The sequence below is a fragment of the Monodon monoceros genome, unplaced genomic scaffold (assembly GCF_005190385.1).
Source record: "Monodon monoceros isolate NGI ecotype Baffin Bay Population unplaced genomic scaffold, NGI_Narwhal_1 Super_Scaffold_15, whole genome shotgun sequence".
Lineage (NCBI taxonomy): Eukaryota > Metazoa > Chordata > Mammalia > Artiodactyla > Monodontidae > Monodon > Monodon monoceros.
In genome coordinates, this window is record NW_021703771.1 from 74,836,128 (window position 1) to 74,861,108 (window position 24,981).

General features: G+C 45.0%; 1 protein-coding gene across 7 annotated transcripts in view; it reads left to right on the top strand.

The window, feature by feature from the left end:
* ESR1 (estrogen receptor 1) overlaps positions 1 to 23,930 on the top strand; it is a 493,708-nt gene extending 469,778 nt beyond the window's left edge. For 5 of the 7 annotated variants that reach the window (XM_029224354.1, XM_029224355.1, XM_029224357.1 and 2 more), the window contains 2 exons: positions 15,131 to 15,314; positions 19,460 to 19,694. In XM_029224354.1, the coding sequence (XP_029080187.1) occupies positions 15,131 to 15,314; positions 19,460 to 19,694 (419 nt within the window). Of the gene's footprint in view, positions 1 to 15,130; positions 15,315 to 19,459 lie in introns of all 7 variants that reach the window. The other 2 variants (XM_029224353.1, XM_029224360.1) reach the window with 2 other exon arrangements.
* Positions 23,931 to 24,981: the final 1,051 nt, after the last annotated feature.

A 24,981-nucleotide genomic window follows, 5' to 3' on the forward strand; every position in this document is an offset into this window, starting at 1 on the left:
TCTCAGATAGACACATTGTCAGGTTTGCCCATTGCTGTCACAGCGGAGAAGATTTGATCGTATTATCTCTGGGGTTCTTTATAATGCCAAGCTTCCCCTCCAGGGAGCCTCTGCTTATTGTGGTAACTTTGAGATAAACGGTACTTGATAGTTACTAAGTGGCTCACTGTCTCCTCACTGGCTGATGGGTTCCGGAGGCTGTCGACAGCTCTTGGAGTCTTTCCTTGCTCCCACCTAATGGTGTGGCCTGAAGCCTCTCGGCCTCCGTTAATTTCTTGAACACTTGGCGCAGCGTGGACTTTGTCTTAGAGAGCCCAGGCATTCAAGAGAAGCAACTCGGGCACTTACTTAGGCGGTGATGGATGCCCTTTGCTAAGCCACTTCCCTGAGCCTCATGTGTAAAATGGAAATAATGATAGCTAGCACACAGAATTGTTGTGACTATTGAAACAGTGACCACCTACTGCCTGGCACATGATATGTGCACATAAATGTCAGCCTGTAGACTCTCCAAACACAAAAACCCTGGCACGTTTTTCTTAGCAGATGATACGTAACTTCCTGCCTGGGAATTCTGAAGTGGGACTTCACTCAGGTCATTTGGGGTTAAAAAAATTGCATTCTCCCGGCAAAGATGTCCTTCTTGTGAGTGGAATAGTCCCAGGCCCCAAAAGGGGTGGATTGGGTCCTGCGTCTTCTTGCAGAGACTTCTTGGAACTTCTAAGGAACTGGGGGAACCAGCTAAGTGTAACCTGTAACCTGGGGAAGACTTGGGGTCTTAACTCTTTGGACGGGGCAAAGGCAGGAGCCATTGGGAGACTGGAAATCCTTCCGATGATCCTGATATTAGGAGCAGTTATCCATTCATATTCAAGAACCTCAGAGGGAGGAGCAGCTGCCCATCCTTTTATGCTCCAAGGAGCATGGACAAAGGGGGAAGCTGTCTCCTAGGTCCTTGATTCAACCACCACTTTCACCCACATTCTCTAGGGCCCAGAAATTACCTGTCTGTATTCTTAAGTTTGAATAATATACGGGACCATTAAAAAAAAAAGAAAAATGCCCCAGACCACCCCACTGCTGACTTAAAATGCTCTTTGGGGCTTCCCTGGTGGCGCAGTGGTTGAGAGTCCGCCTGCCGATGCAGGGGACACAGGTGCGTGCCCCGGTCCGGGAGGATCCCACATGCCGTGGAGCGGCTGGGTCCGTGAGCCATGGCCGCTGAGCCTGCGCGTCCGGAGCCTGTGCTCCGCAACGGGAGAGGCCACAACAGTAAGAGACCCGCGTACCGCAAAAAAAAAAAAAAAAAAAAAAAGTTCTTTGTATGTTGCTTAAATATGAATAATCACATTCTGTAAATGAATGAGTGTAAACTCCATGTTCATAGCTCTTATATACATACAAAACCAAAACAAATTCACAAATTAAATACAGACTGAAAGGCAAACTGGTAATAATGTTTTGGCAGAAACTGAGTTGCTTTTTGCAGCCTGCTGGGGCAGATCTCTGTCTGCTAGTCTACCAAGCCTCTTGTGAGGACCCTGTTCTCCCCCCTTGTCTGTGTTCAAAAGGATGGCAAAACCTTTGCTTCTGTAGCACCCTGTTTTGGCAAGAACACATCATTTATGTATTTTGTTTGCTTCTGCATTTATTTTTCTGAGATACTTAAGACATAACTGTTAGACTTGAGGCCATCATGAGCACGGGTGAAAAATATGTAACTTAGGAAACAGTCAAAGATGATATGGATTATTTAGATGGGTCCATCTCAATACTCCACACGTTTCCATCCTCTGGGGCTCTCTGAAAAAATTGTGTTGCGGGGACCCTTCCCAGAGATTCCGATATCGTTAACCGTGAATATCGGTATTTGTTTAAAGCTCCCACCAAGACTTCAGTCTCACCAGGACTGAGAACTCTTGATCTAACTGACATAGAACATTCTGAAATTAATGTCTTAATGATATTGTTTAGAATATTGTTAAGATTAAAGTGCACAATTTTAAAAGGCCAGGAGACAGTTTAAGGACCTTTGAGAATCCTCTTTTAATTCTCAGTAATGTGTGGAAATTAGTTTGAAAACTACTGCTGTAGGTGATGAAATGTCTGCTAAGTTAAACTAGTTCTCTAGTACATTATAAAGTGAACCATTCTGCAAACTGTGGGGAAAAACTGCTGGTGCTCAGAGAGAACATTGCCCAGCACTGGGGACAGGAAATGGAGGCCTGTCTTTCACACATTGGCTTGGGCAGGGGACACAGGCAATTAACAGATCATGTCATGTCAATGTCATGAGATTAGAGAATGTCATGATGAAGGGAAGCAGAGTGTCCGCAGAGATGGACAGCAGGGTCCTTACCTGAGCACCAATGCTTCAACTGAGTCATTAGGGTGAGTTGGACTTGGCTGGAGTCAGAAGGCAAGAGGGAAAGTTCTGACTCCACCATTAAACTGACAGGGTCTCATCAAGCCACTGCACCGCTCTTCACTGGTCTCCCCAACTATAAAATAGAAATAATAATTCTAAACTGTCCTGTTAACTCAAGGATTTGTCATGACATAACAAGATAGCTTTAAAATATGAGCTAATATCATCATTACTATTATAATCCGTTGTTTTTTTAGGGGGAAAATATTATGTGACCTAATATCCTGCAGAGACTTTGGTGTCAGGATCTCCCTGTTCTAATCACAGAACAAGAATTACACTCAGGCCCTATATTTGGAAGGGCCGTAGATGCCCTCTCTCTGCCCTCATGCCTGGCACATTGAACTATAAATCTAAATGTGTGTTGACACTTGAACTGAAGAAGACCATGAGAAAACAGCAACAAAATCCCACTCATTTCTTGAGCTCAGAAGTGAAATAAAACATTGCTTTTTAATGGGGTTTTCCTTTCCTGCATGATACTCATTGAACAAGTAAAAGCCATATTGGAATATGTATGCTTCCTGAAACATTTAAATGGAAAGTCAGACTGTCAAGTTTTCAGTCTAAACCAAACACCCCTACACTTAGTTGGAAGACCTGCTTCTGGGCCTAGCCTTTCATGTGTGGGCCCACGGCTACATCTGACTGCTTCTCTTGGGTTGAAAGAAAGGTGGAAAAACAAACTCCCTGCCTCTCCCATGGGGTCCTGGTCCTTGAGCACCACATCAGCCTCAGACTCCTTCAGCACTTTCCCCCAGGGGGTACGGCTACTTTTGTATGTTGAGGTAGCTTGAGGTTGCCTCGGTTCTATTTTCTCTGAGTTTTTACTTTATATCTACTTTTTAGGTTTTGTTTTTCTTCTGGCATATGAGACAGACAGCAATACCCCCATGGATTTATGTTAGCTTAACTACCATTTATTGAGGATTTACTACTTTTCCAGGCATTAAATGCTGGAAAGGAAAAGTTGCCTCTAGTTGCCCCATCTGTAAAATGGGAGGTAGTAGTAGTTCCTACATACTAGTTTGCATGAAGTGAGCCATGTGGACTGCTCCCTGGACCCTAGGGATGCTCCATCAAAGTGACCCCGTGGTCATACCAGTAGTGATTATAGTAGCAGTGATTAGTAAGGCAGTTTCTACCTCAGGGACCGCACGCTCTTAAGATAAAGACAGATATAAAAAGAGAATTGTTCTTTTTTTTTTAACAGATCTTTATTGGATTATAATTGCTTCACAATACTGTGTTAGTGTCTGTTGTACACCAAAGTGAATCAGCCACATGCATACATATGTCCCCATATCCCCTCTCTCTTGCATCTCCCTCCCACCCTCCCTATCCCACCCCTCTAGGTGGTCACAAAGCAGCAAGCTGATCTCCCTGTGCTATGCGGCTGCTTCCCACTAGCTATCCGTTTTACATTTGGTAGCGTATATATGTCGATGCTACTCTCACTTAGCCCCAGTTTCCCCCTCCCACCCCGTGTCCTCAAGTCCGTTCTCTATGTCTGTCTCTTTACTCCTGCCCTGCAACTAGAATCATCAGTACCTTTTTTTTTTTAGATTCCATATATATGCGTTAGAATACGGTATATGTTTTTCTCTTTCTGACTTCAGAACTGTTCTTTTTAAAAATGAAATTACGATTACAAAAAATATGTTAAATTTAGATAATTTTAGAATAACAAAATATATTATTAAGGAAATAACCACCTGAGGTTAACCAACCATGTGGACGTTTTGATGGATCTTACTGCAGTAGAGTATAAGGGTTAAGAGCAAGGGACTCTAGTTCCAAGTTCAAATCCCCTTTCTTCTATTTAGTAGCATGACTTTGGACAAGTTACTTAAACGCTTTGGGCTCCTATTCCCTGGTCCATGAAATGGCGAGCTTAATAGTGCCTACCTGTTAATACAGGTTAGCTTTTACAATACAGTGCCTACTTTAGACTAACACTTAATTTGTGTTCAAAACTATTTTCTTTTCGTACTGTGTGTATATATACTCATCTTTAGATTTACCCATGTAAATTAGGATCATACACATGTACTCTCTTTAAAAATAAGATTTTAGGGAATTCCCTGGCTATCCTGTGGTTAGGACTCTGAGCTTTCACTGCCAAGGGTGCAGTTTCAATCCCTGGTCGGGGAGCTAGGATCCCGCAAGCCGCACGGCCAAAAATAGAAAATAAAAATAAATGAATAAACAAAAATAAGACTTTAAATGGCTGCCGTAATCATTAATGAAGATATAAGACCATTTATTTAACGAATCTGATATTGTTAAACACAAGTGACTTCTCGCTTTTGTTATTATACACAACGCTTCTTTTGCGTTCTTATAATTGTCTTTTGCCTGCTTGTGATCATTACTTTGGATAATGTTTCGCGACGTGGATTTGCTGGGTGAAAGAGTGTAGATATCATTGTCTCTTGATACATATTGCCTACTGCCCCAGAAAACTTTATCAAATTACACTTTTACATAAATGTAACCTTTTCATGTATGTGGAAGACAGACGTGGGTGCACCCGCCTCAGAGGCAGCGATGCAGACAGCTCCCTGCAGCCCAGCTACTGCCCTCAGCTGTGAAATTCCCAGGCAGGAATTTCTACACAGGACATGTTATAAACATCGTATTACAAACATCCCAAGCTCACTCCTTTGGAAGCAAATTATCGCTTCAGAGAATGTTGTTTATTTTATTATCTGTTATCTATATAGGCGCTTGTTATGTCATTTTTAAATTTTATGACTTGCACAGACACTGTGCTGGTGAACTGCTCTTTTTCTAAGCAGTCAGGATGCACAGAGGGTTGGCATTTAGTATCTTACCCTCTGCCTTTGGTCCCTTTGCCACTGTTTTTACTGAGGGATATTTATAAAAAGAAAGACAAGAGGTTGAATGGCCGTAAGTGAACCTCCCTTTAAAAACTCATCTCGGGAAGGACAACCTGCCTCCTCCAAAGATTTCATTTGCTCTGGGTTCTGGGGCTTTGTGTGACTGACACGACCTTTCCTTTTTCATCTTGATGGTGAAGCCCTTACTTTTGGTAGAGCGGATGTTACTCTGAGTGAGATAATATAACCTTCGCGTTCAGTGAAAGCCAAGCACTCAGCACCTTCTAGTAAGACCTTAATGCTCTGCTTCCTTTGCGTTCCAACTTGCCAGTCCTCGTGGGACAAAGCTGATCTTTTCTGTACTTAGATAAGTAGCTCAGGTTACTGATGACCTGTCGCAGGTATTTCCAACTAAGAAAAATTTTCTCCAAGGCTTTAGTAACAAATTTGTTAGTTCCCTTTTCTGCCGAAATGGCAAACCTTGAAGAGTTTCAGAAATGCGAACAGCCTTAGGGATGATAGCAATATTATGAAAATAGTAATAAGTAATATCCCTACAGCAAGCTTCTTAGTCATTGGAATATCTATCACCAGCTCTGTTTCCCTCTCATCAGTCCAGGCATTGACAAAGCTTGTGAAATAATAGAAATGAAAGGCACTTTGATTTTGTATTTTCAATAGCATTTTCTTCTACCAGATTACGAAAGGCATACGTGCCTGAGGCAGAGAACTTGGAAAATACAGAAAAGCCACCAAGAAAAATAATCTCCCAAGTAATCATAATTTCACTGCACAAAAGTAATCATTGTTAACATTTTGGTAAATGTTCTTAATTAAAGAGACTCTTAGAAGGTGCCTGGGTCCACCAGCACCTCTTCTCCACACCATCTTGCACCTTGTTTGGAAAATCTGGAGTGCTCTTAAATCATTCCAGCAAAATTATTAGTTTTCTCAAATATCTCTGGAGGCGAGGCTATTGGCGGTCATTTCTAGTTTCTCAGAAACCGTGAAGTTAGGAAATTCTTTGTGTAGCCTTTCAGTACTGCCGGGAGTGAGGGGTATTTGGGTGCTCGTTCCAACTCTGCCCTTTATTTACCCACAGGGTGACCTCAGGCAAGTCCAGCCTTGCTGTTCTGTCTGAAAACCCTCCCAGCAGTAGCATCCACTAGCCCCAGTTCCTTAACCTCTCTGAGCCTCTGTTTCCCAACAAGTAAATTAATGAGTGGATCAGTAGGGGCCCTTTTCACATTAAAAATTATTTACTTAAAGAATGTCTATGTGTGTAACTGAGTCACTTTGCTGTACAGCAGACATCGGCACAACATTGTAAATCAACTATCCTTCAATTTTAAAAATTAACAAAATTGTTTATTTATTTGTAGAATTTATTTTTTAGAGCAGTTTTAGGTTCATAGCAAAGCTGAGGGAAAGGTACAGAGATTTTCCATGTAACCTGCCCCCCTCCACGCCACCCCCAGTCTCCCTCATTATCAAAATCCCACACCAGAGAGGTATATTTGTTAGAATCGATGAACTTAACGTTTACATACCTTTATCACCTAAAGTTTATAGTTTACATTAAGGGTCACTCTTGATGTTGTACATTCTATGGGTTTTAAAAAATGTGAAATGACATGTATCCATCAGTATAGTTTTGTACAGAGGAGTTTCCACTCTGTATGTTATTTAGGACATTTAGGACATTCTGCCCTAAAAATCCTTTGTGGTCTGACTATTCAACGCACACATTTCCCTAACCCCTGAAAACCACTGATATTTTTTTTTACTGTCTTCTTAGTTTTGTCTTTTCTAGAATGTCATGTAGTTGGAAACATATATTATGTAGTCTTTTCAGATTGGCTCCTTTCAGTCAGTAATATGAATTTAAGATTTTTCCATGTCTTTTGATGACTTGATAGCTCGTTTCTTTTTTTTTGACTGTATTGGGTCTTCGTTGCTGTGAGCGGGCTTTCTCTAGTTGTGGTGAGTGGGGCCTACCCTTCGTGGCGGTGCACGGGCTTCTCATTGCGGTGGCTTCTCTTGTTGTGGAGCACAGGCTCTCGGTGTGCTGGCGTCAGTAGTTGCAGCATGTGGGCTTCAGTAGTTGTGGCGTCATTTCTTCTTAGCGCTGAATAATATTCCACTGTCTGGAGGTACGAGTTTATCCATTCACCTACTATAGGACATCTTGCCTCCAAGTTTTGGCAATTATGATTAATGGTGCTATAAGTATCCATGTGCAGGTTTTTGTGTGGACATAAATGTTCAACTCATTTGGGTAAATACCAAGGAGCATGATTGCTGGCTTATATAGAAAGGGTATGTTTAGTTTTGTAAATGTCTGCCGAACTGTCTTCCAAAGTGGCTACACCATTTTTCAGTTCTACCGGCAATGAGTGAGAGTTCCTGTTGCTCCACATCCTTGCCAGCATTTGCTGATGTCAGTGTTTTAGATTTTGGCCATTTTAACAGACGTGTAGCAGTATCTCATTGTTGTTCCAGTTTTCAGTTCTCTACTGACATATGATGTGAAGCATCTTTTCATATACTTATTTTCCATTTCTATATCTTCTTCGGTGAAGTGTCAGGTCTTTTGCCCATTTTTTAATTGGGTTGTTGGTTTTCTTTTTGTTGAGTTTCAAGTTCTTTGAATATTTTGCTAAGAGTCCTTTAGCAAAGGTGTCTTTTGCAAATATTTTCTCCCAGTCTGTGGCTTGACTTTGCATCGTCCCAAGATCAGTGCTTTTGAAACCTTCTGCTACAGCCTCATGTTTCAGAAGGTGCCTCTGGTCACCAGAGGATGGGGACATGAGGCTGAGGAGGGGGCACTGAGTGAGCAGGCTCCAGTCTCCCCCTCTCCCTTTCTCCCACTTTAATCAGAGAAGTTTGACTTCAGTTTATAAACTATGTGAATGTTTCACATGAAGTTCACTCTTTTAAAAGGATTTTGATTCTCAAAATGGTTTGAAAAAACACTGAACTTAAATCCATAATTCTGGAATTCTGTGTCTCCTTTTTGCAACGTAATATGTCCTTTCCCAAGGCTCTATTAAGGAGAAATGAGATAAGCCTGTCACAGTCATGTGATACTTTTTCACCACAATTTTTATCTACTGTAGAGCTCACTTGAAATGATGGAACTGATACGTCTAGAGAATAGGTATCATCTACATGTCCACTTATCTTTCTGAAATAGTAATTTTGGACGCTAATTATCTTTTTCAAAATAATCAGCGAGACTATCAGCCATTTTGCCATTTTGATTTTCTATCTAGGAAAAAGGGGGAAAAAGTGTATATGAACCTTTGTGGTTCTGGAGATAAACATGCAAACCAGCACCAAGAAGGGGTGGACTTTACAGTCACACAAGAAGGTGTCACTTCACAGTGGCCAGCGTTGCTCATCACAGGGTTTTTAAATAGTGCTGTTCAACTCAGGATGATGTGAACATGTGCATTCAACCAACTATATATTCTTAGGTCGTATGTCATTTTTTCTGGCTTCGCAGTTGATTCAGATGAACGTTTAATGATGTTTTATAAACATCTGTATTCACACTAACTCAGTTTATTAACTTGGCAGAGGAGGGAGGGGCGTCCGGTCCATTATTTTGTTTATACATTGCCTATTCCACAGAGGATTAGAAATGGCTTAACTAAATTTCATGTGATGCAAAGAGAGTAAGGCAGTAATTAACCCAATCTGAAAAAAAAGGAAAATAATGTGAAGAAAATAATAAATTCAGGAGTCAGATTAGCACACAGTAGTCCATCTGTACGGTTGCTAGGAGTGGGCCACAAATTTGGCTCTCAGTTTCCTTTGCTGGGCCAAAGCAAAGGGAACACATTCTATTATAAGCTCCACTGGCTTTTAATAAAAATAAAATAAAATAGACTAGTTGTTCCACACAAAATCCCTCCTTTAGGCACATCTCGACAAGGTCTATTTCTCACAACCAGCACTCGATAAAGATTATGCAACTGAGAATTCGAGTGTTTTTTTTGTTTTGTTTTGTTTTTGTTTTTGCGGTACGCGGGCCTCTCACTGTTGTGGCCTCTCCCGTTGCGGAGCACAGGCTCCGGACGCGCAGGCTCAGCGGCCATGGCTCACCGGCCCAGCCACTCCGCGGCATGTGGGATCTTCCCGGACCGGGGCACGCACCCGTGTCCCCTGCATCGGCAGGCGGACTCCCAACCACTGCACCACCAGGGAAGCCCAGAATTTGAGTGTTTTATTCTCTGATAAGAAAGTAGGGTGCAGATATTTGAGGTTGCCAGTTAAGGGAACATCCATATATTTTGATAATCAGCTGGGCAGTTGTTAGGGATAAAGGCCTCCTATGAAAATTGTTAACTGTGTACAGGGTCTGATAGGATGAGCTCGAGCCCTGACCATTATACAACAAGAGTGAAGGTCAGGGCTGGGCCAAGGCATGGAGACACAGTAGGATTCATAACGTGGAGCAGGACGTATTCAAATGCTGTTTCATCTCATGATGTTCCAGATCAGGAGCCTAGTCTCCAGTTTGCTGGTCCTGGGTCATTTTCTTCCCTGAATGTCTGGCACAGATATCCAGGTGTGCTCTGTTTACTGCTGCTGTGTAATAAGTTACCCCAAAACTTAATGGCTAAAAGAAGAAAAAAAAAGCTTTGGATTCTATTAATCATGGATTTGGATAGAGCACAGAGGGCATGGACTGTTTCTTCTCCACCATGTCTGGGGCCGCAGGTGAGGGTCATCCACTGGGAGTGATTTGATAGTCGTGGGCCAGAGACATCTTAAAGGACTTTATTCCCACACCGACGATTGATGCTGGCTGTTGGCTGGGACATCAGCTGGAGCTGTCCACTGGGATGCTTATCTGTGGCCTTGGCTTCTTCACTACCTGTTGCACTGTACCCCTTACAAGGCGGTGAGGGCTCCAGAAGCAAGTGTCCCAGGTGACAGGCAGAAGCTCTGTGCCTTGTATGACAGGCATATCATACCTTAGAAGCCAGGTGGCGTCACTTCTATTCCATTCTATTGATTGCAACCAAGTTATGGGTCCACCCAGACTCAAGGGAGGGCCATAACCCACACATCTCCATGACAGGACTGCCAAGATCACGTCGCAGAGACACATGTCGGATGGGAGATACTGTTGTGGTCATTTTTGGAAAATAAATCTGCCCCAACGTGTGTAAAGAGCCACTCTCTGCTCTGCATTGTTGCTCCGTTGTCTTTGAAATGCCAGGTGAGAAAAGGTGAGATGCAGGGAAACAAATTCAGCCAGAATGTTTTAACCTGCCTTTTCTGGGAAAAAAGTGAAACCCTCAAGGCCTCCTGAGACCAGGCTAGCTCACCTGCACTAGGAGTTCCGCGTGGAACCTTGTGAACAAACCCCTTCATATTAGATGCGCTGCACATTTTCCATCACGTGTCTCTTCAGACTGTCTTCTTGACCTCAGAAAGGTAGTAATTGACTGAAGAATAGGAAAATCAGAACCCTGGCTGTTTCTTAATATATCACAGACATAATTAACAAAAAGAAGGCTCCTGGGCTTCCCTGGTGGTGCAGTGGTTGGGAGTCCGCCTGCCGATGCAGGGGACACGGGTTCATGCCCCGGTCCGGGAAGATCCCGCATGCCGCGGAGTGGCTGGGCCCGTGAGCCATGGCCGCTGAGCCTGCGTGTCCGGGGCCTGTGCTCCGCAACGGGAGAGGCCACAACAGTGAGAGGCCCGTGTACCGCAAAAAAAAGGAAAAAAAAAATCCTTCATTGTTTGGGACTGTCCCGCGCATAGGACATCCAGCTCAGCCCTTCCCACTAAGTGGCTTCAGTGGCCACGAGCTGTCCAACACCCCACCAGGACCAGCAGCCCCAGGAGGAGAAGCCGCAGTCAGAGGTGAAGGCTAAAATGGACGCAGTGCTCATGAAACTGTCAGCCTTGAAGGCAGTTATGAGCGCACACCGTCTGGCTGTGGAAGCCATTCCCAGCAGCCCACCTTCAAGGTTGACCTACTGATGAATCCCTGGGTCGTCCGTGAGCCAGATCCAGAAAGCAGCTCTTTTTTATTCCAGCTGAGCGGCAGCTTTCTGGCCTAGACCACTTACAGCCGTGGGTTTGAGGAGTTTTCTTCACTCTCTCTTTCCTTTGAGTCATTCCCTTTGCTTTTCTGGTCAAGCTGCTATAGATGGAATGACTGTCCCAGGGTCCGTTGTCACATTCTTCCTTCTGGAAAAGACAAAAAAGAAAATGGCCTTACTTGAAACTTTGTCCTCAAGCATCTGGTGAGCCTCAGCCTTCCTCACTTCTCCGGGAACAGTGAGGTGTGCCCCTCAGTGGGGGTCAGTGGCCGGGCGAGCAGGACCCTGGGCTGTGCTACTGTTTCCTCTGGACACAGTCACATGCACACATGCACTACCGTGTCCATATCTGCATTCTTCCAGCCTCCAGAAGACTCCATCATCTGGAGAAGTGATGAGGGGTAGCAAGGGTGTTCCTGTGGGATGGAGCAAAAAGGAGGAAAGAAGGAAGAGAGTGTCCAAGCAGAGAAAGAGAAGGAGGGAGAGAGCAAGGGCAACGGTCACTGAGAGCCAGAGAGGGAGAGAGGCTGACATCTCGCGTCTATGGGGAGCCCATGCAGTCCCGCTCCCCGTTCTTTTCTGCCACGTGCTTTCTCCATAGGCTCTTCCTAAAAGCTCCCAATGTTGGCTGCAAGATTCAGAATATGTAGAGACTCAGATCTGCCAACAGCACTTCAAGACTGGATAATGACATACAGATTGTTTTTTTCCATCTTTGGGATTTGGAGCAGCCTGGGGAGTTGCAAAAGCCTGCCTTGTTGTAAGACTCTTTCTGAAGGCTCGCACTGTCTGATCACTGGCTCCGTGCTGCTGGGAACACTGGCGCAGCTGTCCAGGGTGGCAGGGACCACCTGGGATATGGAAATTACCGGGAACCCTGTTTGGCTTTTGCCAGAGCACCTGAAGCATTCTGGGAATTCGGATTTCTGTTGTTTCTCTCCACTGGCCCCTTAGGGGCAAAAGGCAGCAAACACGGACCACATGTTTTGCCAGAAAAGCCCCAAAGGAAGATGGCTGCAGTTGTCAATTATTGGCATTTCAACAGGACTGTATATTTATTTCGAAGTATATTTGCATGGCTAGGAAGCATCTCGCAAGGATGAGATGATAAGCTGTGTTGGTGCCAAAACAGGACTAGAAAAACAGGCTTGTTCTGAGAATGGCTTGCATCCCGAGAGACAGTGTGAAGACAATCCTTCCTCCACAGGCAATAGCTGCTCTTAAGACATTAATGCTTAAAAGAAAATAAGGCTTGGAATCCGTATCTCATGACACACCGTCCGCACACAGTAGGTTCTCAATGAGAGCATGCGGGAGGGGGGAGCCCATGGGAGGATGGGGAACCAGCGGCACAAGGGAAAGCCACACTCCCCAGAGCCTGAGTGCCAAGGCTCTTACCTCCACAGGAGAGGGCAGAGTGCAACGTGGGCCCTCAGGACGCCCGTGATTCTGCACAGGGTGCCCTCACCCTGTGCACACAAGTAGGTGCCGCCGAGTGTCACCTTCCCACGCGGGACATGGAAGCTCCTTGGTTCTGTGGTTTCCATGAACAAGAATGGGATTATTGATGAACGAGGCCAGCATCCTGGGTGGTAACAAAAAAGGAATTTGGTAGAAAACACATCATCCAAGTTGGATTAACTCAGCTCTGTGGCCTGGGCAGGTTCCCAGGACATCCAGCCAGACGCAGGGCCTCTGAGAGACGCGAGGCTAGAATGTGTGTGATGACATGAGGGCAGGGAGAGGCATGGCCGTGGGGCTCTGGAGAGGCTGCCCCTGACCCCCCCAGCCCACTGGCACACACCTCCCTTGCCATCCGTTACCTCCTGGCCAACACCAAGGCCACTAGACATTTGCCCATTTTTCTAGTGGACACAGTCTTTATCAGAAGCCCACATGGAACATAAGTAATCCAGCAATTTCTTTCTTACCCCACTGCCTGTCCACTGCTTACTCATTCTGTGCTCAATTTCCTCTGTATCAGAGTGCCTCCGGGTATCAAAACTACATTATTCTATTCTACTGCCTGTAAGCCAAGAGCCTGACCATTCTGGTTCTGCTATTGTATTTGTTTTAAATATTAGCCCTTTTCCATTCCAGGCAGTTACAACCGTATTTACTGTAAGTTCCTCTGTGTGGGTGTTTTCCCCATTCCCGACCTACAGGCTGCCGTGTGAGCAGTAACTCGTCACTGCGTTACAAGTACAAAGTCGGGGATTCATAAACTTGGGGGCCTTTAACTTGAAAATACCAGTGAGGATGGGGGGAGGGGAGGAGAAGAAATATACTTATGGGTGGGCCAGTGGGCTCGTAAGACCAGAAAAAAATGTTGCTAAATAGACGTATATCTTGAGAAAAATACCGCGTCATCTGCACCCTGCGAGATGATGCGTTTGGGTAGGATGAGCTGATTTCTGCAGTGTTTACTTGATAGAACAGCCATCGTTGTGGTCCCAACACAAGAATACTCCATCCTGCCCTCCTTTTGCTTTCAGTACTTCTCACCTCTTAATCACTCACCTTCCTCTGCTCCTTGGGCTGAGCTCACAACTTAAGTCAAAGAGTCAGGATTCTTTCAGTTGCAAGTGACAGAAACCCAACTAACACCATCTTAAGCAAACAGGGGATTTATGGAGTCATGTGTTAGAAAGGACATTATGGAAGCTCTAAGGTCAAATGAAAAAAGTAAGAACCAGGACCTTATGACAGGAACCAGGATTTCTCCCTTCCCTCCCCCCCCCCCCCCCCCCCCCCCCCCCCCCCAGCGTAACTGTCACCTCTGCTGGTCGTCACTGGGCTCCATTCTGCAGGGGGAGCTCCAGGTACCTGGAAGATGGCGCTTACAAGTCCCACGTTCTCATACTCCCAGTGCCTCCACCCTAGAGGAAGGAACTTCCGCCCACAACTTCCATATACAAGCTCAGAAAAAGCTCTGATTGTCTATCTTGGGGCTAATACTATCCAAAAGGACAGAGTGACCTGATTGTCTAATTTCAGCCTTGAGTCTACCTGTGGCCCCGAGAGCAGGATTTATTACCAGAAAAAAGGCAAGAGGGGAAAAAAACAAACAAAAGAACATGGCTGGCAGTGCAGTACAGCAGCTCCCGGGGTCCCCTCTACCCTCACATCATAAACCTTTCAGCTGAGGACGAAAAGTACGAGCGCCCCACAGCTGGCCTGAGCTGTAACAGCAAATTAAAAATTGCCTGTCGGTCACTTAGCAAATCACTTTTGCTCTCTCTGTGCACCTCACCGAGAGGTCACGTGTCTCTAACTTAGCGTCTCCGTTATAAAACCGGACGTAGAGTCCGCACACTGGCTCGTTCTCAACTCTGCTCCATCCTGTCGAGTTTGCTCAGCAGGTTAATGCAGCTCTCCGCCCTTCGCTTTCTTCATGTGAAAAGGAACAATAATGCCTCCTTCGTGGAGCTGTCATCAGCGTTAACAGGATAACGTTGGTGGCAGGCGTGTCAGAGGAGAGGTGGCTGGTGTCAACCACCATGGCCCCAAGGCGAACAGTGCCTTTCCAGGGAATCTTGATGACAAATCCTGGAAACTGGCTCCCACACAGGGGGCCACATGAGTTTCCTAAACGTGTGCTCTCACACACGTATATTCCTAAGGAATTTTGCATGGTTGCCTGGACCGAACAGATCTCGAACTTCCCCGTTGCCGGGCGGGGGCGGGGTGGGGGGAGGGGCACTGGCTCAGTCTTACGTCCCACGCACATGCCCAGCTTCCCGGACCTCATCCTCTTTGAGTTTCTCTCTCTCACTCTCTCTCTGCACATTCAGGAGTGTACACATTTCTGTCCAGCACCCTGAAGTCTCTGGAAGAGAAGGACCATATCCACCGTGTCCTGGACAAGATCACAGACACCTTGATCCATCTGATGGCCAAAGCGGGCCTGACTCTGCAGCAACAGCACCGGCGTCTGGCCCAGCTTCTCCTCATCCTCTCTCACATCAGGCACATGAGGTGAGGCGTCCTTGGGTTTCCCATGGGAGAGACGTAAAGCAATCAAGCCCCCAACAATATGCTACAGCTGGCCCAGGAAGGGCTGACGCCTGAGAACAGATAACACACTCGGGACGGTTCCCGGCACATAACATAAAGGCTGTGGGAGGATAGCAGAGGGAGGCAGTAACTCAGTCTGGGGTGTGGGCGGGTGTCAGGGAAGCCTGCAGAGAGGAGATGATACTTTCGCTCAGTTTGGCGCATGCGCAAGATCCTAAGCCGGGGAAGAGTGTGCGGCGTGCAGCTCAGGGGAGGAGGGTCCCGTCTGGTGGTTCACTCGGCCCAGCCAATCAGGGGAAGTCCGCGAGCACACTCGTCCTCGGAAAGCGCCGCGTTCATCCATTACTGTTCCTGTGTCGCGCTGTCCTTACTTAACAAGTGGAAATTCTAAATGAGAGACTCTGGGTCCAAACGCCTTGTGGATGGTCAACGTTGACTCCTCCATCCCTCTCAATCCATTCTTGTCACCCCCGTTGCCATTACCCTCGCCCAAGCCACCATCATCTCCTCCTGGATTTCTGCCCCAGCTGCCTAACCTGTCTCCCTGTCTTCAGCTCAGAGCCTTTCTAATCCATTCTCCACAGTAGAGCCAGTGTGATCATTCTGATACCAAATCTTATCACATTGCTTTCCTACTTAAAGCCTTGAAATGGCTTCCCATTGCTTTTAGATGAAAGTATAAATCCATTTATTTTGCTTATATTCCTTCTTATGCTCTAGCCTTACTTAACTTTCAGGACTTCCCGGTAGTCTGGGCTGTAGCCCTAATCGGTTGTTCTCTGAGTCAAGGGGGACTTCCGCTGCAGGCTGCAGATGGGCCGCGCAGCTGTTTACCTCCGCTGGGCTCACGCACACATCTGCGGGTCAGCTGATGGAAGCAGGGCACAGCTGGGAGACTCTGCCTCTAGCTGCAGGCCTGAAGGTTGGCCAGGTGACTACCCCGTGTGCCTCTTGCCCTCCTTGTAGCCACAGGAGAGCTGGGACATGTTCTCATATTGATGGCAGAGGCACAAGAAAGTGAGTCTGTTTGGAGAAGTGCATTTTAATCTTTTAGTTAAGTCATGTCCGCGAACATTCCATTGGCCAAGCAAGTCACATGATACAGCCCAAAGTCAAGGATCATGGACACGTGGCACAGAGAGTGAATCTTTCCGAACAGTAAGCTAATGTATCATAGCTTAGATATGACTCCTTGCAGGAAGCATCTCCTGACCCTTAACACCTAGGTGAGATTTATACCCTGTCCTTCCTGATGGTTACTGCTCATTTTTTATCTTTCAACACCATTAGACTGTAAACTCTGTGAGGCAGTTATCACAACCCATTTTGCTTACTCTGTGTACCCAGCACCACCTAGCATAGGGCTTGGCACGTAGTAACTACTCGATAAATATTTTCCATAGAAGGACAATAGCAGAGGAAATAGAGTCTTTCTGTGCCAGAAGGTAAAAGTGGCCTTGTTTCCATTCTAAATGGCTGGCCAGAGGCTTAGTGGGTACCATTCCCGTGAACAGAACCCAGCCTGCAGGGAAGAGATGAAGAAAGTATCGGCTTCTTTACTCCAGAAAGGCCCCAACAGTGAGGTGAAGTGATGACACTCCTGCATGATGAAGTCTCTATGACCTTGGGCTTACACCAGAACCCCAGGAATGAAAAAGAGATTCTGTTTCTTAGTGGCTATGAGGGAAGGGCCAAGGTGTCTAGAAAGAGTTCGATTAATTTTTAAGGGGTCTTCAGACCTTGAGACTGAGTCAAATGGCAAGAAGTTCATCCCATCAAAGTCCCAGGTGCCTCCTTTTCTGGAGATAACTTTGCCAACTGTTAGCTTCTTGAGAAAATAAATGTATCTTTCTTTCTTTGTATGTCCCACAGTGCCGTATATGAAGTCTTACATGTCGTATATGAGTGAATGAGTGAATAAATGAATGAATGAACAAATTACCTGAGGTTTTTCCTATGAATTTGAAATTCACAAATGATGGCTTTCACTTGCCAAAGTTGGGGAGAAAGTGACTGCAGTCTCTGTTCTTAGGGAGTCCCCAAGAATCCCTGTGTCACAGATGAAGGACTCACATTGGCCAAGTTGAGTAGGTGACTGCATTTGGAGTACACATTTTCAGTCTTTCCCATCCATTTCTTTTGATGAATATTACGCATAGGGAAGAGGGGGATAGATCAGAATAACATAATCCCCTACCAAATTTCCTGACCGAGAGAGTAACCTTCCCCTTGAGGAAAATGTATTAGCTCTACTCCAAGCTAGGAATTTCACTGACGTAGAAACCATGTATCACAGATGAAGGGTTTTTTTTTGTTGGTAGGAATTGCTGGATTTTCAGATCCATTAACTGCTTGTCAGCATTAGCCAGCCTAATTAGTTAATACCAAGTATATTTGCACTGCATATACAGGCCTTGCTAGTTTTACTGGCAACACATGGCCAAGGGCCACGGCGGCGAGAGTTCCTGTTTGAATTGTGTGACGAGCTGGAGAGAAGTTGCTATTCTATTGCAAGCTTTGAGCTTTCTCTCTCTCACTCACACACACACACACCCCCACATACCAACAATATTATGGTGCCTCATTACAGCCAATCTGAATCACGGAACTCTGTTGTGTTAAGCTTGGCCCCAGCCATATGTTGTTATTCAGAGCATTTAACACCAGATTTCATCGGATGGTAAATGTGATTCATTAGGTTGCAAGAGGAAGACGGTGTCAGATCCAGGGGCATTTAACTTTAACAGCATTTTAAATTAAAACAAAAACAAGAAAACAAAATCCCACTGGAAAACGTAATTTAGGTGGTTGTGTCATATGGCCCGAATCACTTTGATGCTTTGTTTCCATGGCACGTCTCCAGCTAGGGCTGACTTTCCCTACTGAAAATGCAAATATTTTTTAGGATGTTCTTGGTCTGTCTACTCATGATCCATGATTCTTTTTAAAGAATGTCAATCTAGAGAATAGTTGTTGTTTTTTTTTCCTGGTGGTGGTGTTGTGGGGACAGAGCAGAGATGTCGCTGGTGGAGGACGGGGCTGGGGGTCGGGGGAAGAGTGGTAAAAGGAGAAGCACCATTTACATGCATTTCCCTATAGGTCCATCCAGCCCATATTTTCTGAGCATTTACCATGTTCTTGCCACTGTTGGAGACCTACGGGATGGACAAATTGCAGCCCCTCACTGAACTTGCACAGTGTGTGTTGGGATGTGGGTGGGCAGTGTGTGTGTGTGTGTGTGTGTGTGTGTGTGTGTGTGCGCACATGCTTATGGAACAAGAATAAACATACATACAAGACATACATCCATAGGAGAATGTCAGGTTGTCATAGTGCTGGGAGAAAAACAGTAACATGAAAGCCAACGGCTAAACCTGCAGGGTCTTGAGCCGAATGCCACTGGGGTCGTGGAAGGCCTTTCAGAGCCGGTGGCATTCGAAGATCTGGGGGAAGTTCATGCAGGTGGGGGGACAGCAAGGGCAGATACCCTGAGTCTGGAAGTCTTGCTTTGTTTCTTTAGGGCCAGCATGAAAACTAGGGTGGTTAAAGGGAGTGGGTTAGGGAGAGAGGCAGGACAAGCCATGTCAGTTGGACCTTGCATAGCACGGACAGAAACTTAGAATTTATTCTGAGTTACATGGGAAGCAACTGAACAGTTTGAAGCAAGGGAACTTCTTGAACGGTTTGTTGCACATTTAAAAAGCTCTTTCCTGGAAATCTAAAAAAGAGGGGATATATGTATACGTAACTGATTCACTTTGCTGTACTGTAGAAACTAACACAGCATTGTAAAGCAACTCTACTCCAAGAAAAATTAAAAAAAAATAAAGTAAAATAACAATTTAAAAATAAATTAATTAAATTAAAAAATAAAAACTCTTTCCTACCTGGTAGCCTATCTCATCTGTTCTCTTTTTAGATGTAATTGTGATAGAGGGAAAGAAATTCACCTGCATAGTAAATCCTAAACTGGCTCTTTAAATAGGAAGAAAGGTTGGCATATCAGTGTCGCTGGGGTTTTTCTTACTTGCCCTTCCTCGGCATTTCAGCGGTCCTGGATCTGGGGATGGTCTAAAGTGGTCCTGTCTGTGTCTTCCCGCCCACAGTAACAAAGGCATGGAGCATCTGTACAGCATGAAGTGCAAGAATGTGGTGCCTCTCTATGACCTGCTGCTGGAGATGCTGGATGCCCACCGCCTGCACGCCCCAGCCAATTTCGGGAGCGCACCCACAGAGGACGTGAACCAGAGCCAGCTGGCCACCGCAGGCTCAACTTCATCACATTCCTTGCAAACGTATTACATCACCGGGGAGGCAGAGAATTTCCCCACCACAGTCTGAGAGCTCCGCGGCTCCCCCAGGGTTCTGAGAATCCCTGTCGCACTTTATTCACATCATGCATCACTCTAGCCGACTTCTGCCCCTGCGCACACTCTGGCATGCACCCAGCGCTGGCTTTCTAATATGGGTGGCCATTCATTTGCTTGCTCAGTTCTAAGTGGCACACCTTCTTTTGGGAACAGCCAAAGGGATTATTCCAGGGCTACTTTCTTTGTTAACAGCTCTCTCTCTCTCCCTTTGCTACCTTACTCAGCATGAGGATTCCCTTAGCGTTTCATGACTGAGCTCCGTCTATGAGCTGGGCTCAGATGACTGTGCACTTTAGCTACTTGTGACCCAAGGCCTGGAGAGTGGACGTTTCACCTCCGTGAATGTGAAGCGCTTCTTAATGGATCTTATTTAAGCATAAGCCACAGGAAAGAATTGGAAGTGGCTCCTTTAATTGCTGACTTGGAGAAAGCTAGGTCCAGGGTTCATTATAACATCCTCTTGTATTCCTATAGTAACATATCATTTTAGTGAAGTCAGACCTTAAAGCTTCTGCTCTGTTGCATGGCTGTAGCAGAATATCTGGTGACTGTGCACCCACTTCCCCTATAGGAATACAAGATGCACACAGGGAAAGAAGAGCCCCTAACTGTCAAAACTTTGTCAACTAAATACACTGCACCTTCAGATTTGCTGAATGCTTTACCATTAGCTTTTGAGAGCACTAGGTATAGGTCATGGGTTCCAATTAATTCTTGCTTCCCATGGACCCATGGAAAACAGCAAGTTGATCCCAGTTAAGTCACCTCCACATACACCAGTTCCTTTGTGAGAGATAAATTCTTGTTTTTTGGGTTTTTTTTCCATTTTATAAAAGAAAGCCCTTTCCCCCCAGGACTTGCAGTAAATGGGCTTCAGGACCTGTTCTGGTGTGATCTCACTCTTATCAGCAGAGGGCGCTCTGCTTGGCTCTTCCTGGTGTGTAACTTACAAGGTGAATTAGGTGTAGTGCCCAGGCTATGACCAAGGGCAGTTTAAATGAGCAGGCACACTGGTGACACTTTTAGCCCTGGAGCAGTGGGCTTAATAGTAAATGTGCATGATTCTTGCAGGTACTAGAGACCAAAGAGGAAAGCAGGGCAGAAACTGGATAAAACTGTGAGGCTCAGGGTGGCCCTGCCACAGGCTGCAGCCACTTAGGAGTGCTACTGGCAGACCCCATACTGCACTGCGGGGCTGCCCTGGGGTCCATGGGGCAGTCCTTCTCTTCCTCATTTCCCCACATGGCCCAGGTTGGAGGCACACTGTGGGCGGGGGAACAGGGCCAGGACTGGAGCGCTCCGTACTCAGGCTGCCTGGGGCCTGGTCAGACCACACCTGCCCTTGGTTGTTTAGAGCTCATCCAAAAATCAGGGTTTGGCCTTGAGGGAAAAACAAACAAACAAACAAACTTCCCTAGAGTCTATTTCATTAACCTTCATAAGCCAAGAGAGCAAGACCAGAATTGGGCCATAGGAATCCTTAAACGTATAGGCTAAAGAAGAGAGGCCTACTCCAGACACAGGGCAGATTTCCCTGGGTCTTTGCTTCTCTAAAGCAATTATGGGTTATTTCCCCTTTTCAGCTAAAAAGAAAGTTTGGTTTCCTCTGGTGACCGCGTTGTCTGTTAACTCAAACCCCAGTGATAGGCAATGCGTTAGCCAACAACCCAGCCAAACTTCTAGGGCTTCTCTTGGGATGCCTGTCTCAAAAGTGGATTTCATCCATTTCCAATGACCCAATCAGTGATCACCAAAGGACTGGGAACCTGGGAGGGCCAAGAAAAAAAAAAAGTTGTTTTCACAAGTGCATCTAAATTGGGGGGCAGTAAGAATGTTTAGAACATAATTCTTCTGTTGTTTTTGTTTAAGAAGCACCTTATATAGTATAATATATATTTTTTTGAAATTGCAATGCTTGTTTGTCAGACAATTGAATGTAGTAATTCTGTTCTGGATTTAATTTGACTGGGTTAACATTCAAAACCAAGGAAAAATGTTTACTTTTTTTGTATTACTACCTTGTGATGTAGTCATTGATGCCTAAGGCCTGGTGATTATTCATTTAAATGAAGATCACATTTCATATCAACTTTTATATCCACAGTAGACAAAATAGCACTAATCCAGATGCCTATTGTTGGATCCTGAATGATAGACAATCATATGTAGCAGAGATTATGCCTGAAAAGGAAAATTATTCAGGGCAGCTAATTTTGCTTTACCAAAATATAAGTAGTAATATTTTTGGACAGTAGTGAATGGGTCAGTGGGTTCTTTTTAATGTTTATACTTAGATTTTCTTTTAAAAAAAATAAAAACAACAAAAAAAATTCTAGGACTATAGGTGATGTAATACCAGCTAAATCCAAACAATAATCCAGTGGAGGGTCTTACATTATTCATCTGAGATGTTTGTATTCATGTTAAGATACTACTACGTTTGAAATGGGGCCGAGAACACCAGATGGTTGGTTTGTTAGCCCGGGAGTTTCAAGTAATTTTTAAAGTCCCTTCTTGTTTGAAGTGCCACTAATGGACAGCTGGTACTTTGCCGCTGACACTACTCTTGGGTGTAGGGAACATGCTGTATTTTTTCCCCCCACTCTGAGACAATTTAAAGTTTGAAAGCCATGGTGGATCGGGGTGGGGTGGGTGGGTGAGGGTAGGGTGGGGACGTGGGTTTAGGAATTTGAAGAATGGGAAATATCGTAATAAGAGTCTTGAAAGTATTTTGAAGCAGATCAATACTGGCGCCTGGGGTATGCACCAGTGTTCAGCATTTCACTTGTGCCCTGTTAACCACAGATAAGTAGCTGTATCTGACAGCCATTCAGATATAATGGCAGCTTGAGTTCTAGGGAAGAACTAGGGGCATCTGCAGTACAGTCCAAGGAACAGCTAGTGGTCTGTGTTTCTTTTAGCCATTGCCTAGCTCCAGGCTTGCGGTAATGATTCTGCCATGCTGTCATGCAACAATCAGAGAGGCTAGGTCATCCAAAGAGAAGACCCTACGTAGGTTGCAAAATCCAGCCCCTAAGGAAGTGTAGTCGTTGATTAGATTTCCCTATTAACCTTACAACTATGTTTAACCATGCCATATCCTATGCCTTTTGGGGGCTGAACAAATAAGGGACTTACTGATAATTTACTTCTGATCCCATGAAGATGTTCTTGTGTTAAAATCTTATACACTGAAATGGCCATTGATTTAGGCCACTGGTTCATGAAACCAATTCCAAATCCCTTCCTATTCATACTTCCCAACTCTGAGTTGGACTGTGGATACCGGGAGTGATCACTAGGACCACAGTAATGTCTGATATTCACAGGCAAATTTGCTTCAGGAAGCTGGTTATTGGAAAGACAAACAGAGTCATACATAGCTTCTGAGACAACCGTGATTCTCTTTGGTGTAAGTCTTGGGAGGATGATCCAGATGACACGGCACACCTCTGGGATGAACTCCCTGAACACTTACTCTCAACTGGAGCAAATGACTTTAACTGTGGTCCCAAATATCCACCTTTTCATTAGTGTTATCTCTGTTTCTAACTGCAGTTCCTTTCCATTTGGATTAAAGTGAGTGTGGCCTCTTTCTAAGTCACTTAAAATTGTTTCCTAAGTACCTGCTGCCTCTATTATGGCACTTCAATTTGCACTTTCAGAGATTCAAGAAAAATTTCTATTCTTTTTTTTTTTCTTTTTGCATCCAAATGTGCCTGAACTTTTTAAATATGTAAATGCTGCCATGTTTCAAACCCATCTTCAGTGTGTTTTTACAGAGCTGTGTACCCTGGAAACCACATACAGCCCCATGAGCAGGTGCCTGAGGCACGGACCCCTTTGCATTCACAGAGAGGTCATTGGTCATAGAGACTTGAATTAATAAGTGACATTATGCCAGTTCATGTTCTCTCACAGCTTATAAACAATGCTTTTTGTGCACTACAAATTCTTCAGTGTAGAGCTCTTGTTTTATGGGGAAAAGCTCAAATGCCAAATTGTGTTTGATGGATTAATATGCCCTTTTGCCGATGCATATACTATTATTGATGTGATTGTTTTGTTGCAGCTTTGCTTTGTTTAATGAAACACACTTGTAAACCTCTTTTGCACCTTAAAGAAAGTAAAGAATCCAGTGGGATGCTCAAGCACCTTAAACAATTTTCTCTACCTATTTGGTGTTCAAATAAAGAAATACATGAAAGACGTTTGGTTTTTTTGTCAGCTCCCTTCTTGCTAGTGGTTCAGCACTGGCTGGATCAAGGTGGTGGATCAAGGATCAAGGTGGTGACATGCGTCTGTAGAGCACAGTGAAGTCAGATGATCAGTCTGATGCCAGGCTCCCCTCCAACCCCACCTACCCACCCCCACCCCAACCCAGGCACAGAAGGGAATGTGTGGACCTTAGAATCAGGCAGCCCTGGCCATACTTCTTGGCTCCGGCACATACAAGTTTTATGACCATTGGTCATGAATTTTCAGAGCCTCGGCTTCCTCATCAACAAAATGGTGATAGTAACACCTAATTCACAGGGCAATTGTGAAGATTATATGAGGTGCTCATTAAAATAGTTGTTGTTTTCTAATGCTTGATCCCAACCCCTTCTTTGCGGGGAAGAAGGAAGAACGAGTGAATGGATAAATGAATGATCTGAAACTTACATAGTTGCTTGGAAACCTCTCCCCCATCACGCACGTGAAGCAGGAAAGTGGTTCATCCCCACCCCATCCCACCTCTGGTTTCCATTTCACGACTCCCTTCCCTTTGCAGAGAGAGATACCTGCTTATTCTCTTTTCCCCATTTTCTCTGTGATTTAACTGGTGAATTGGCAGTGTGGGGGTGGAGGAGATGATGTGACTAACTGAGAGGTAACATAATTCGCACATAGGCTCTGCAGCTAGATTAGTCAGTTTGAATCCTCATTCTACCATTTATTGTGTGACTTTGGGCAAGGTAATTTCCCTGTGCCTCAATTTCTTCACCTGTAAAGATGGATAATAGTGCCACCTGCCCGGAAGTGTTGCTGTGAAGACTACACGGGTTAATTCACAGAGAGCATTTAAGGACAGCAGCTGACACTGCTTCTCCCTTTCCTGAGCCCTCTCCAACTGAGTGTCTGCGCTCTCTTCATTATTAAGATGAGTTTAGTTTTTTCATTGTTTGAGTCATTTGGTTTCCAAGAAGCTTATTTTGTTTTCTTGTTCTATTATCCCTGCACAAGTTCTTCAGTCCAGATTTTCCTTGGTTTCCTCA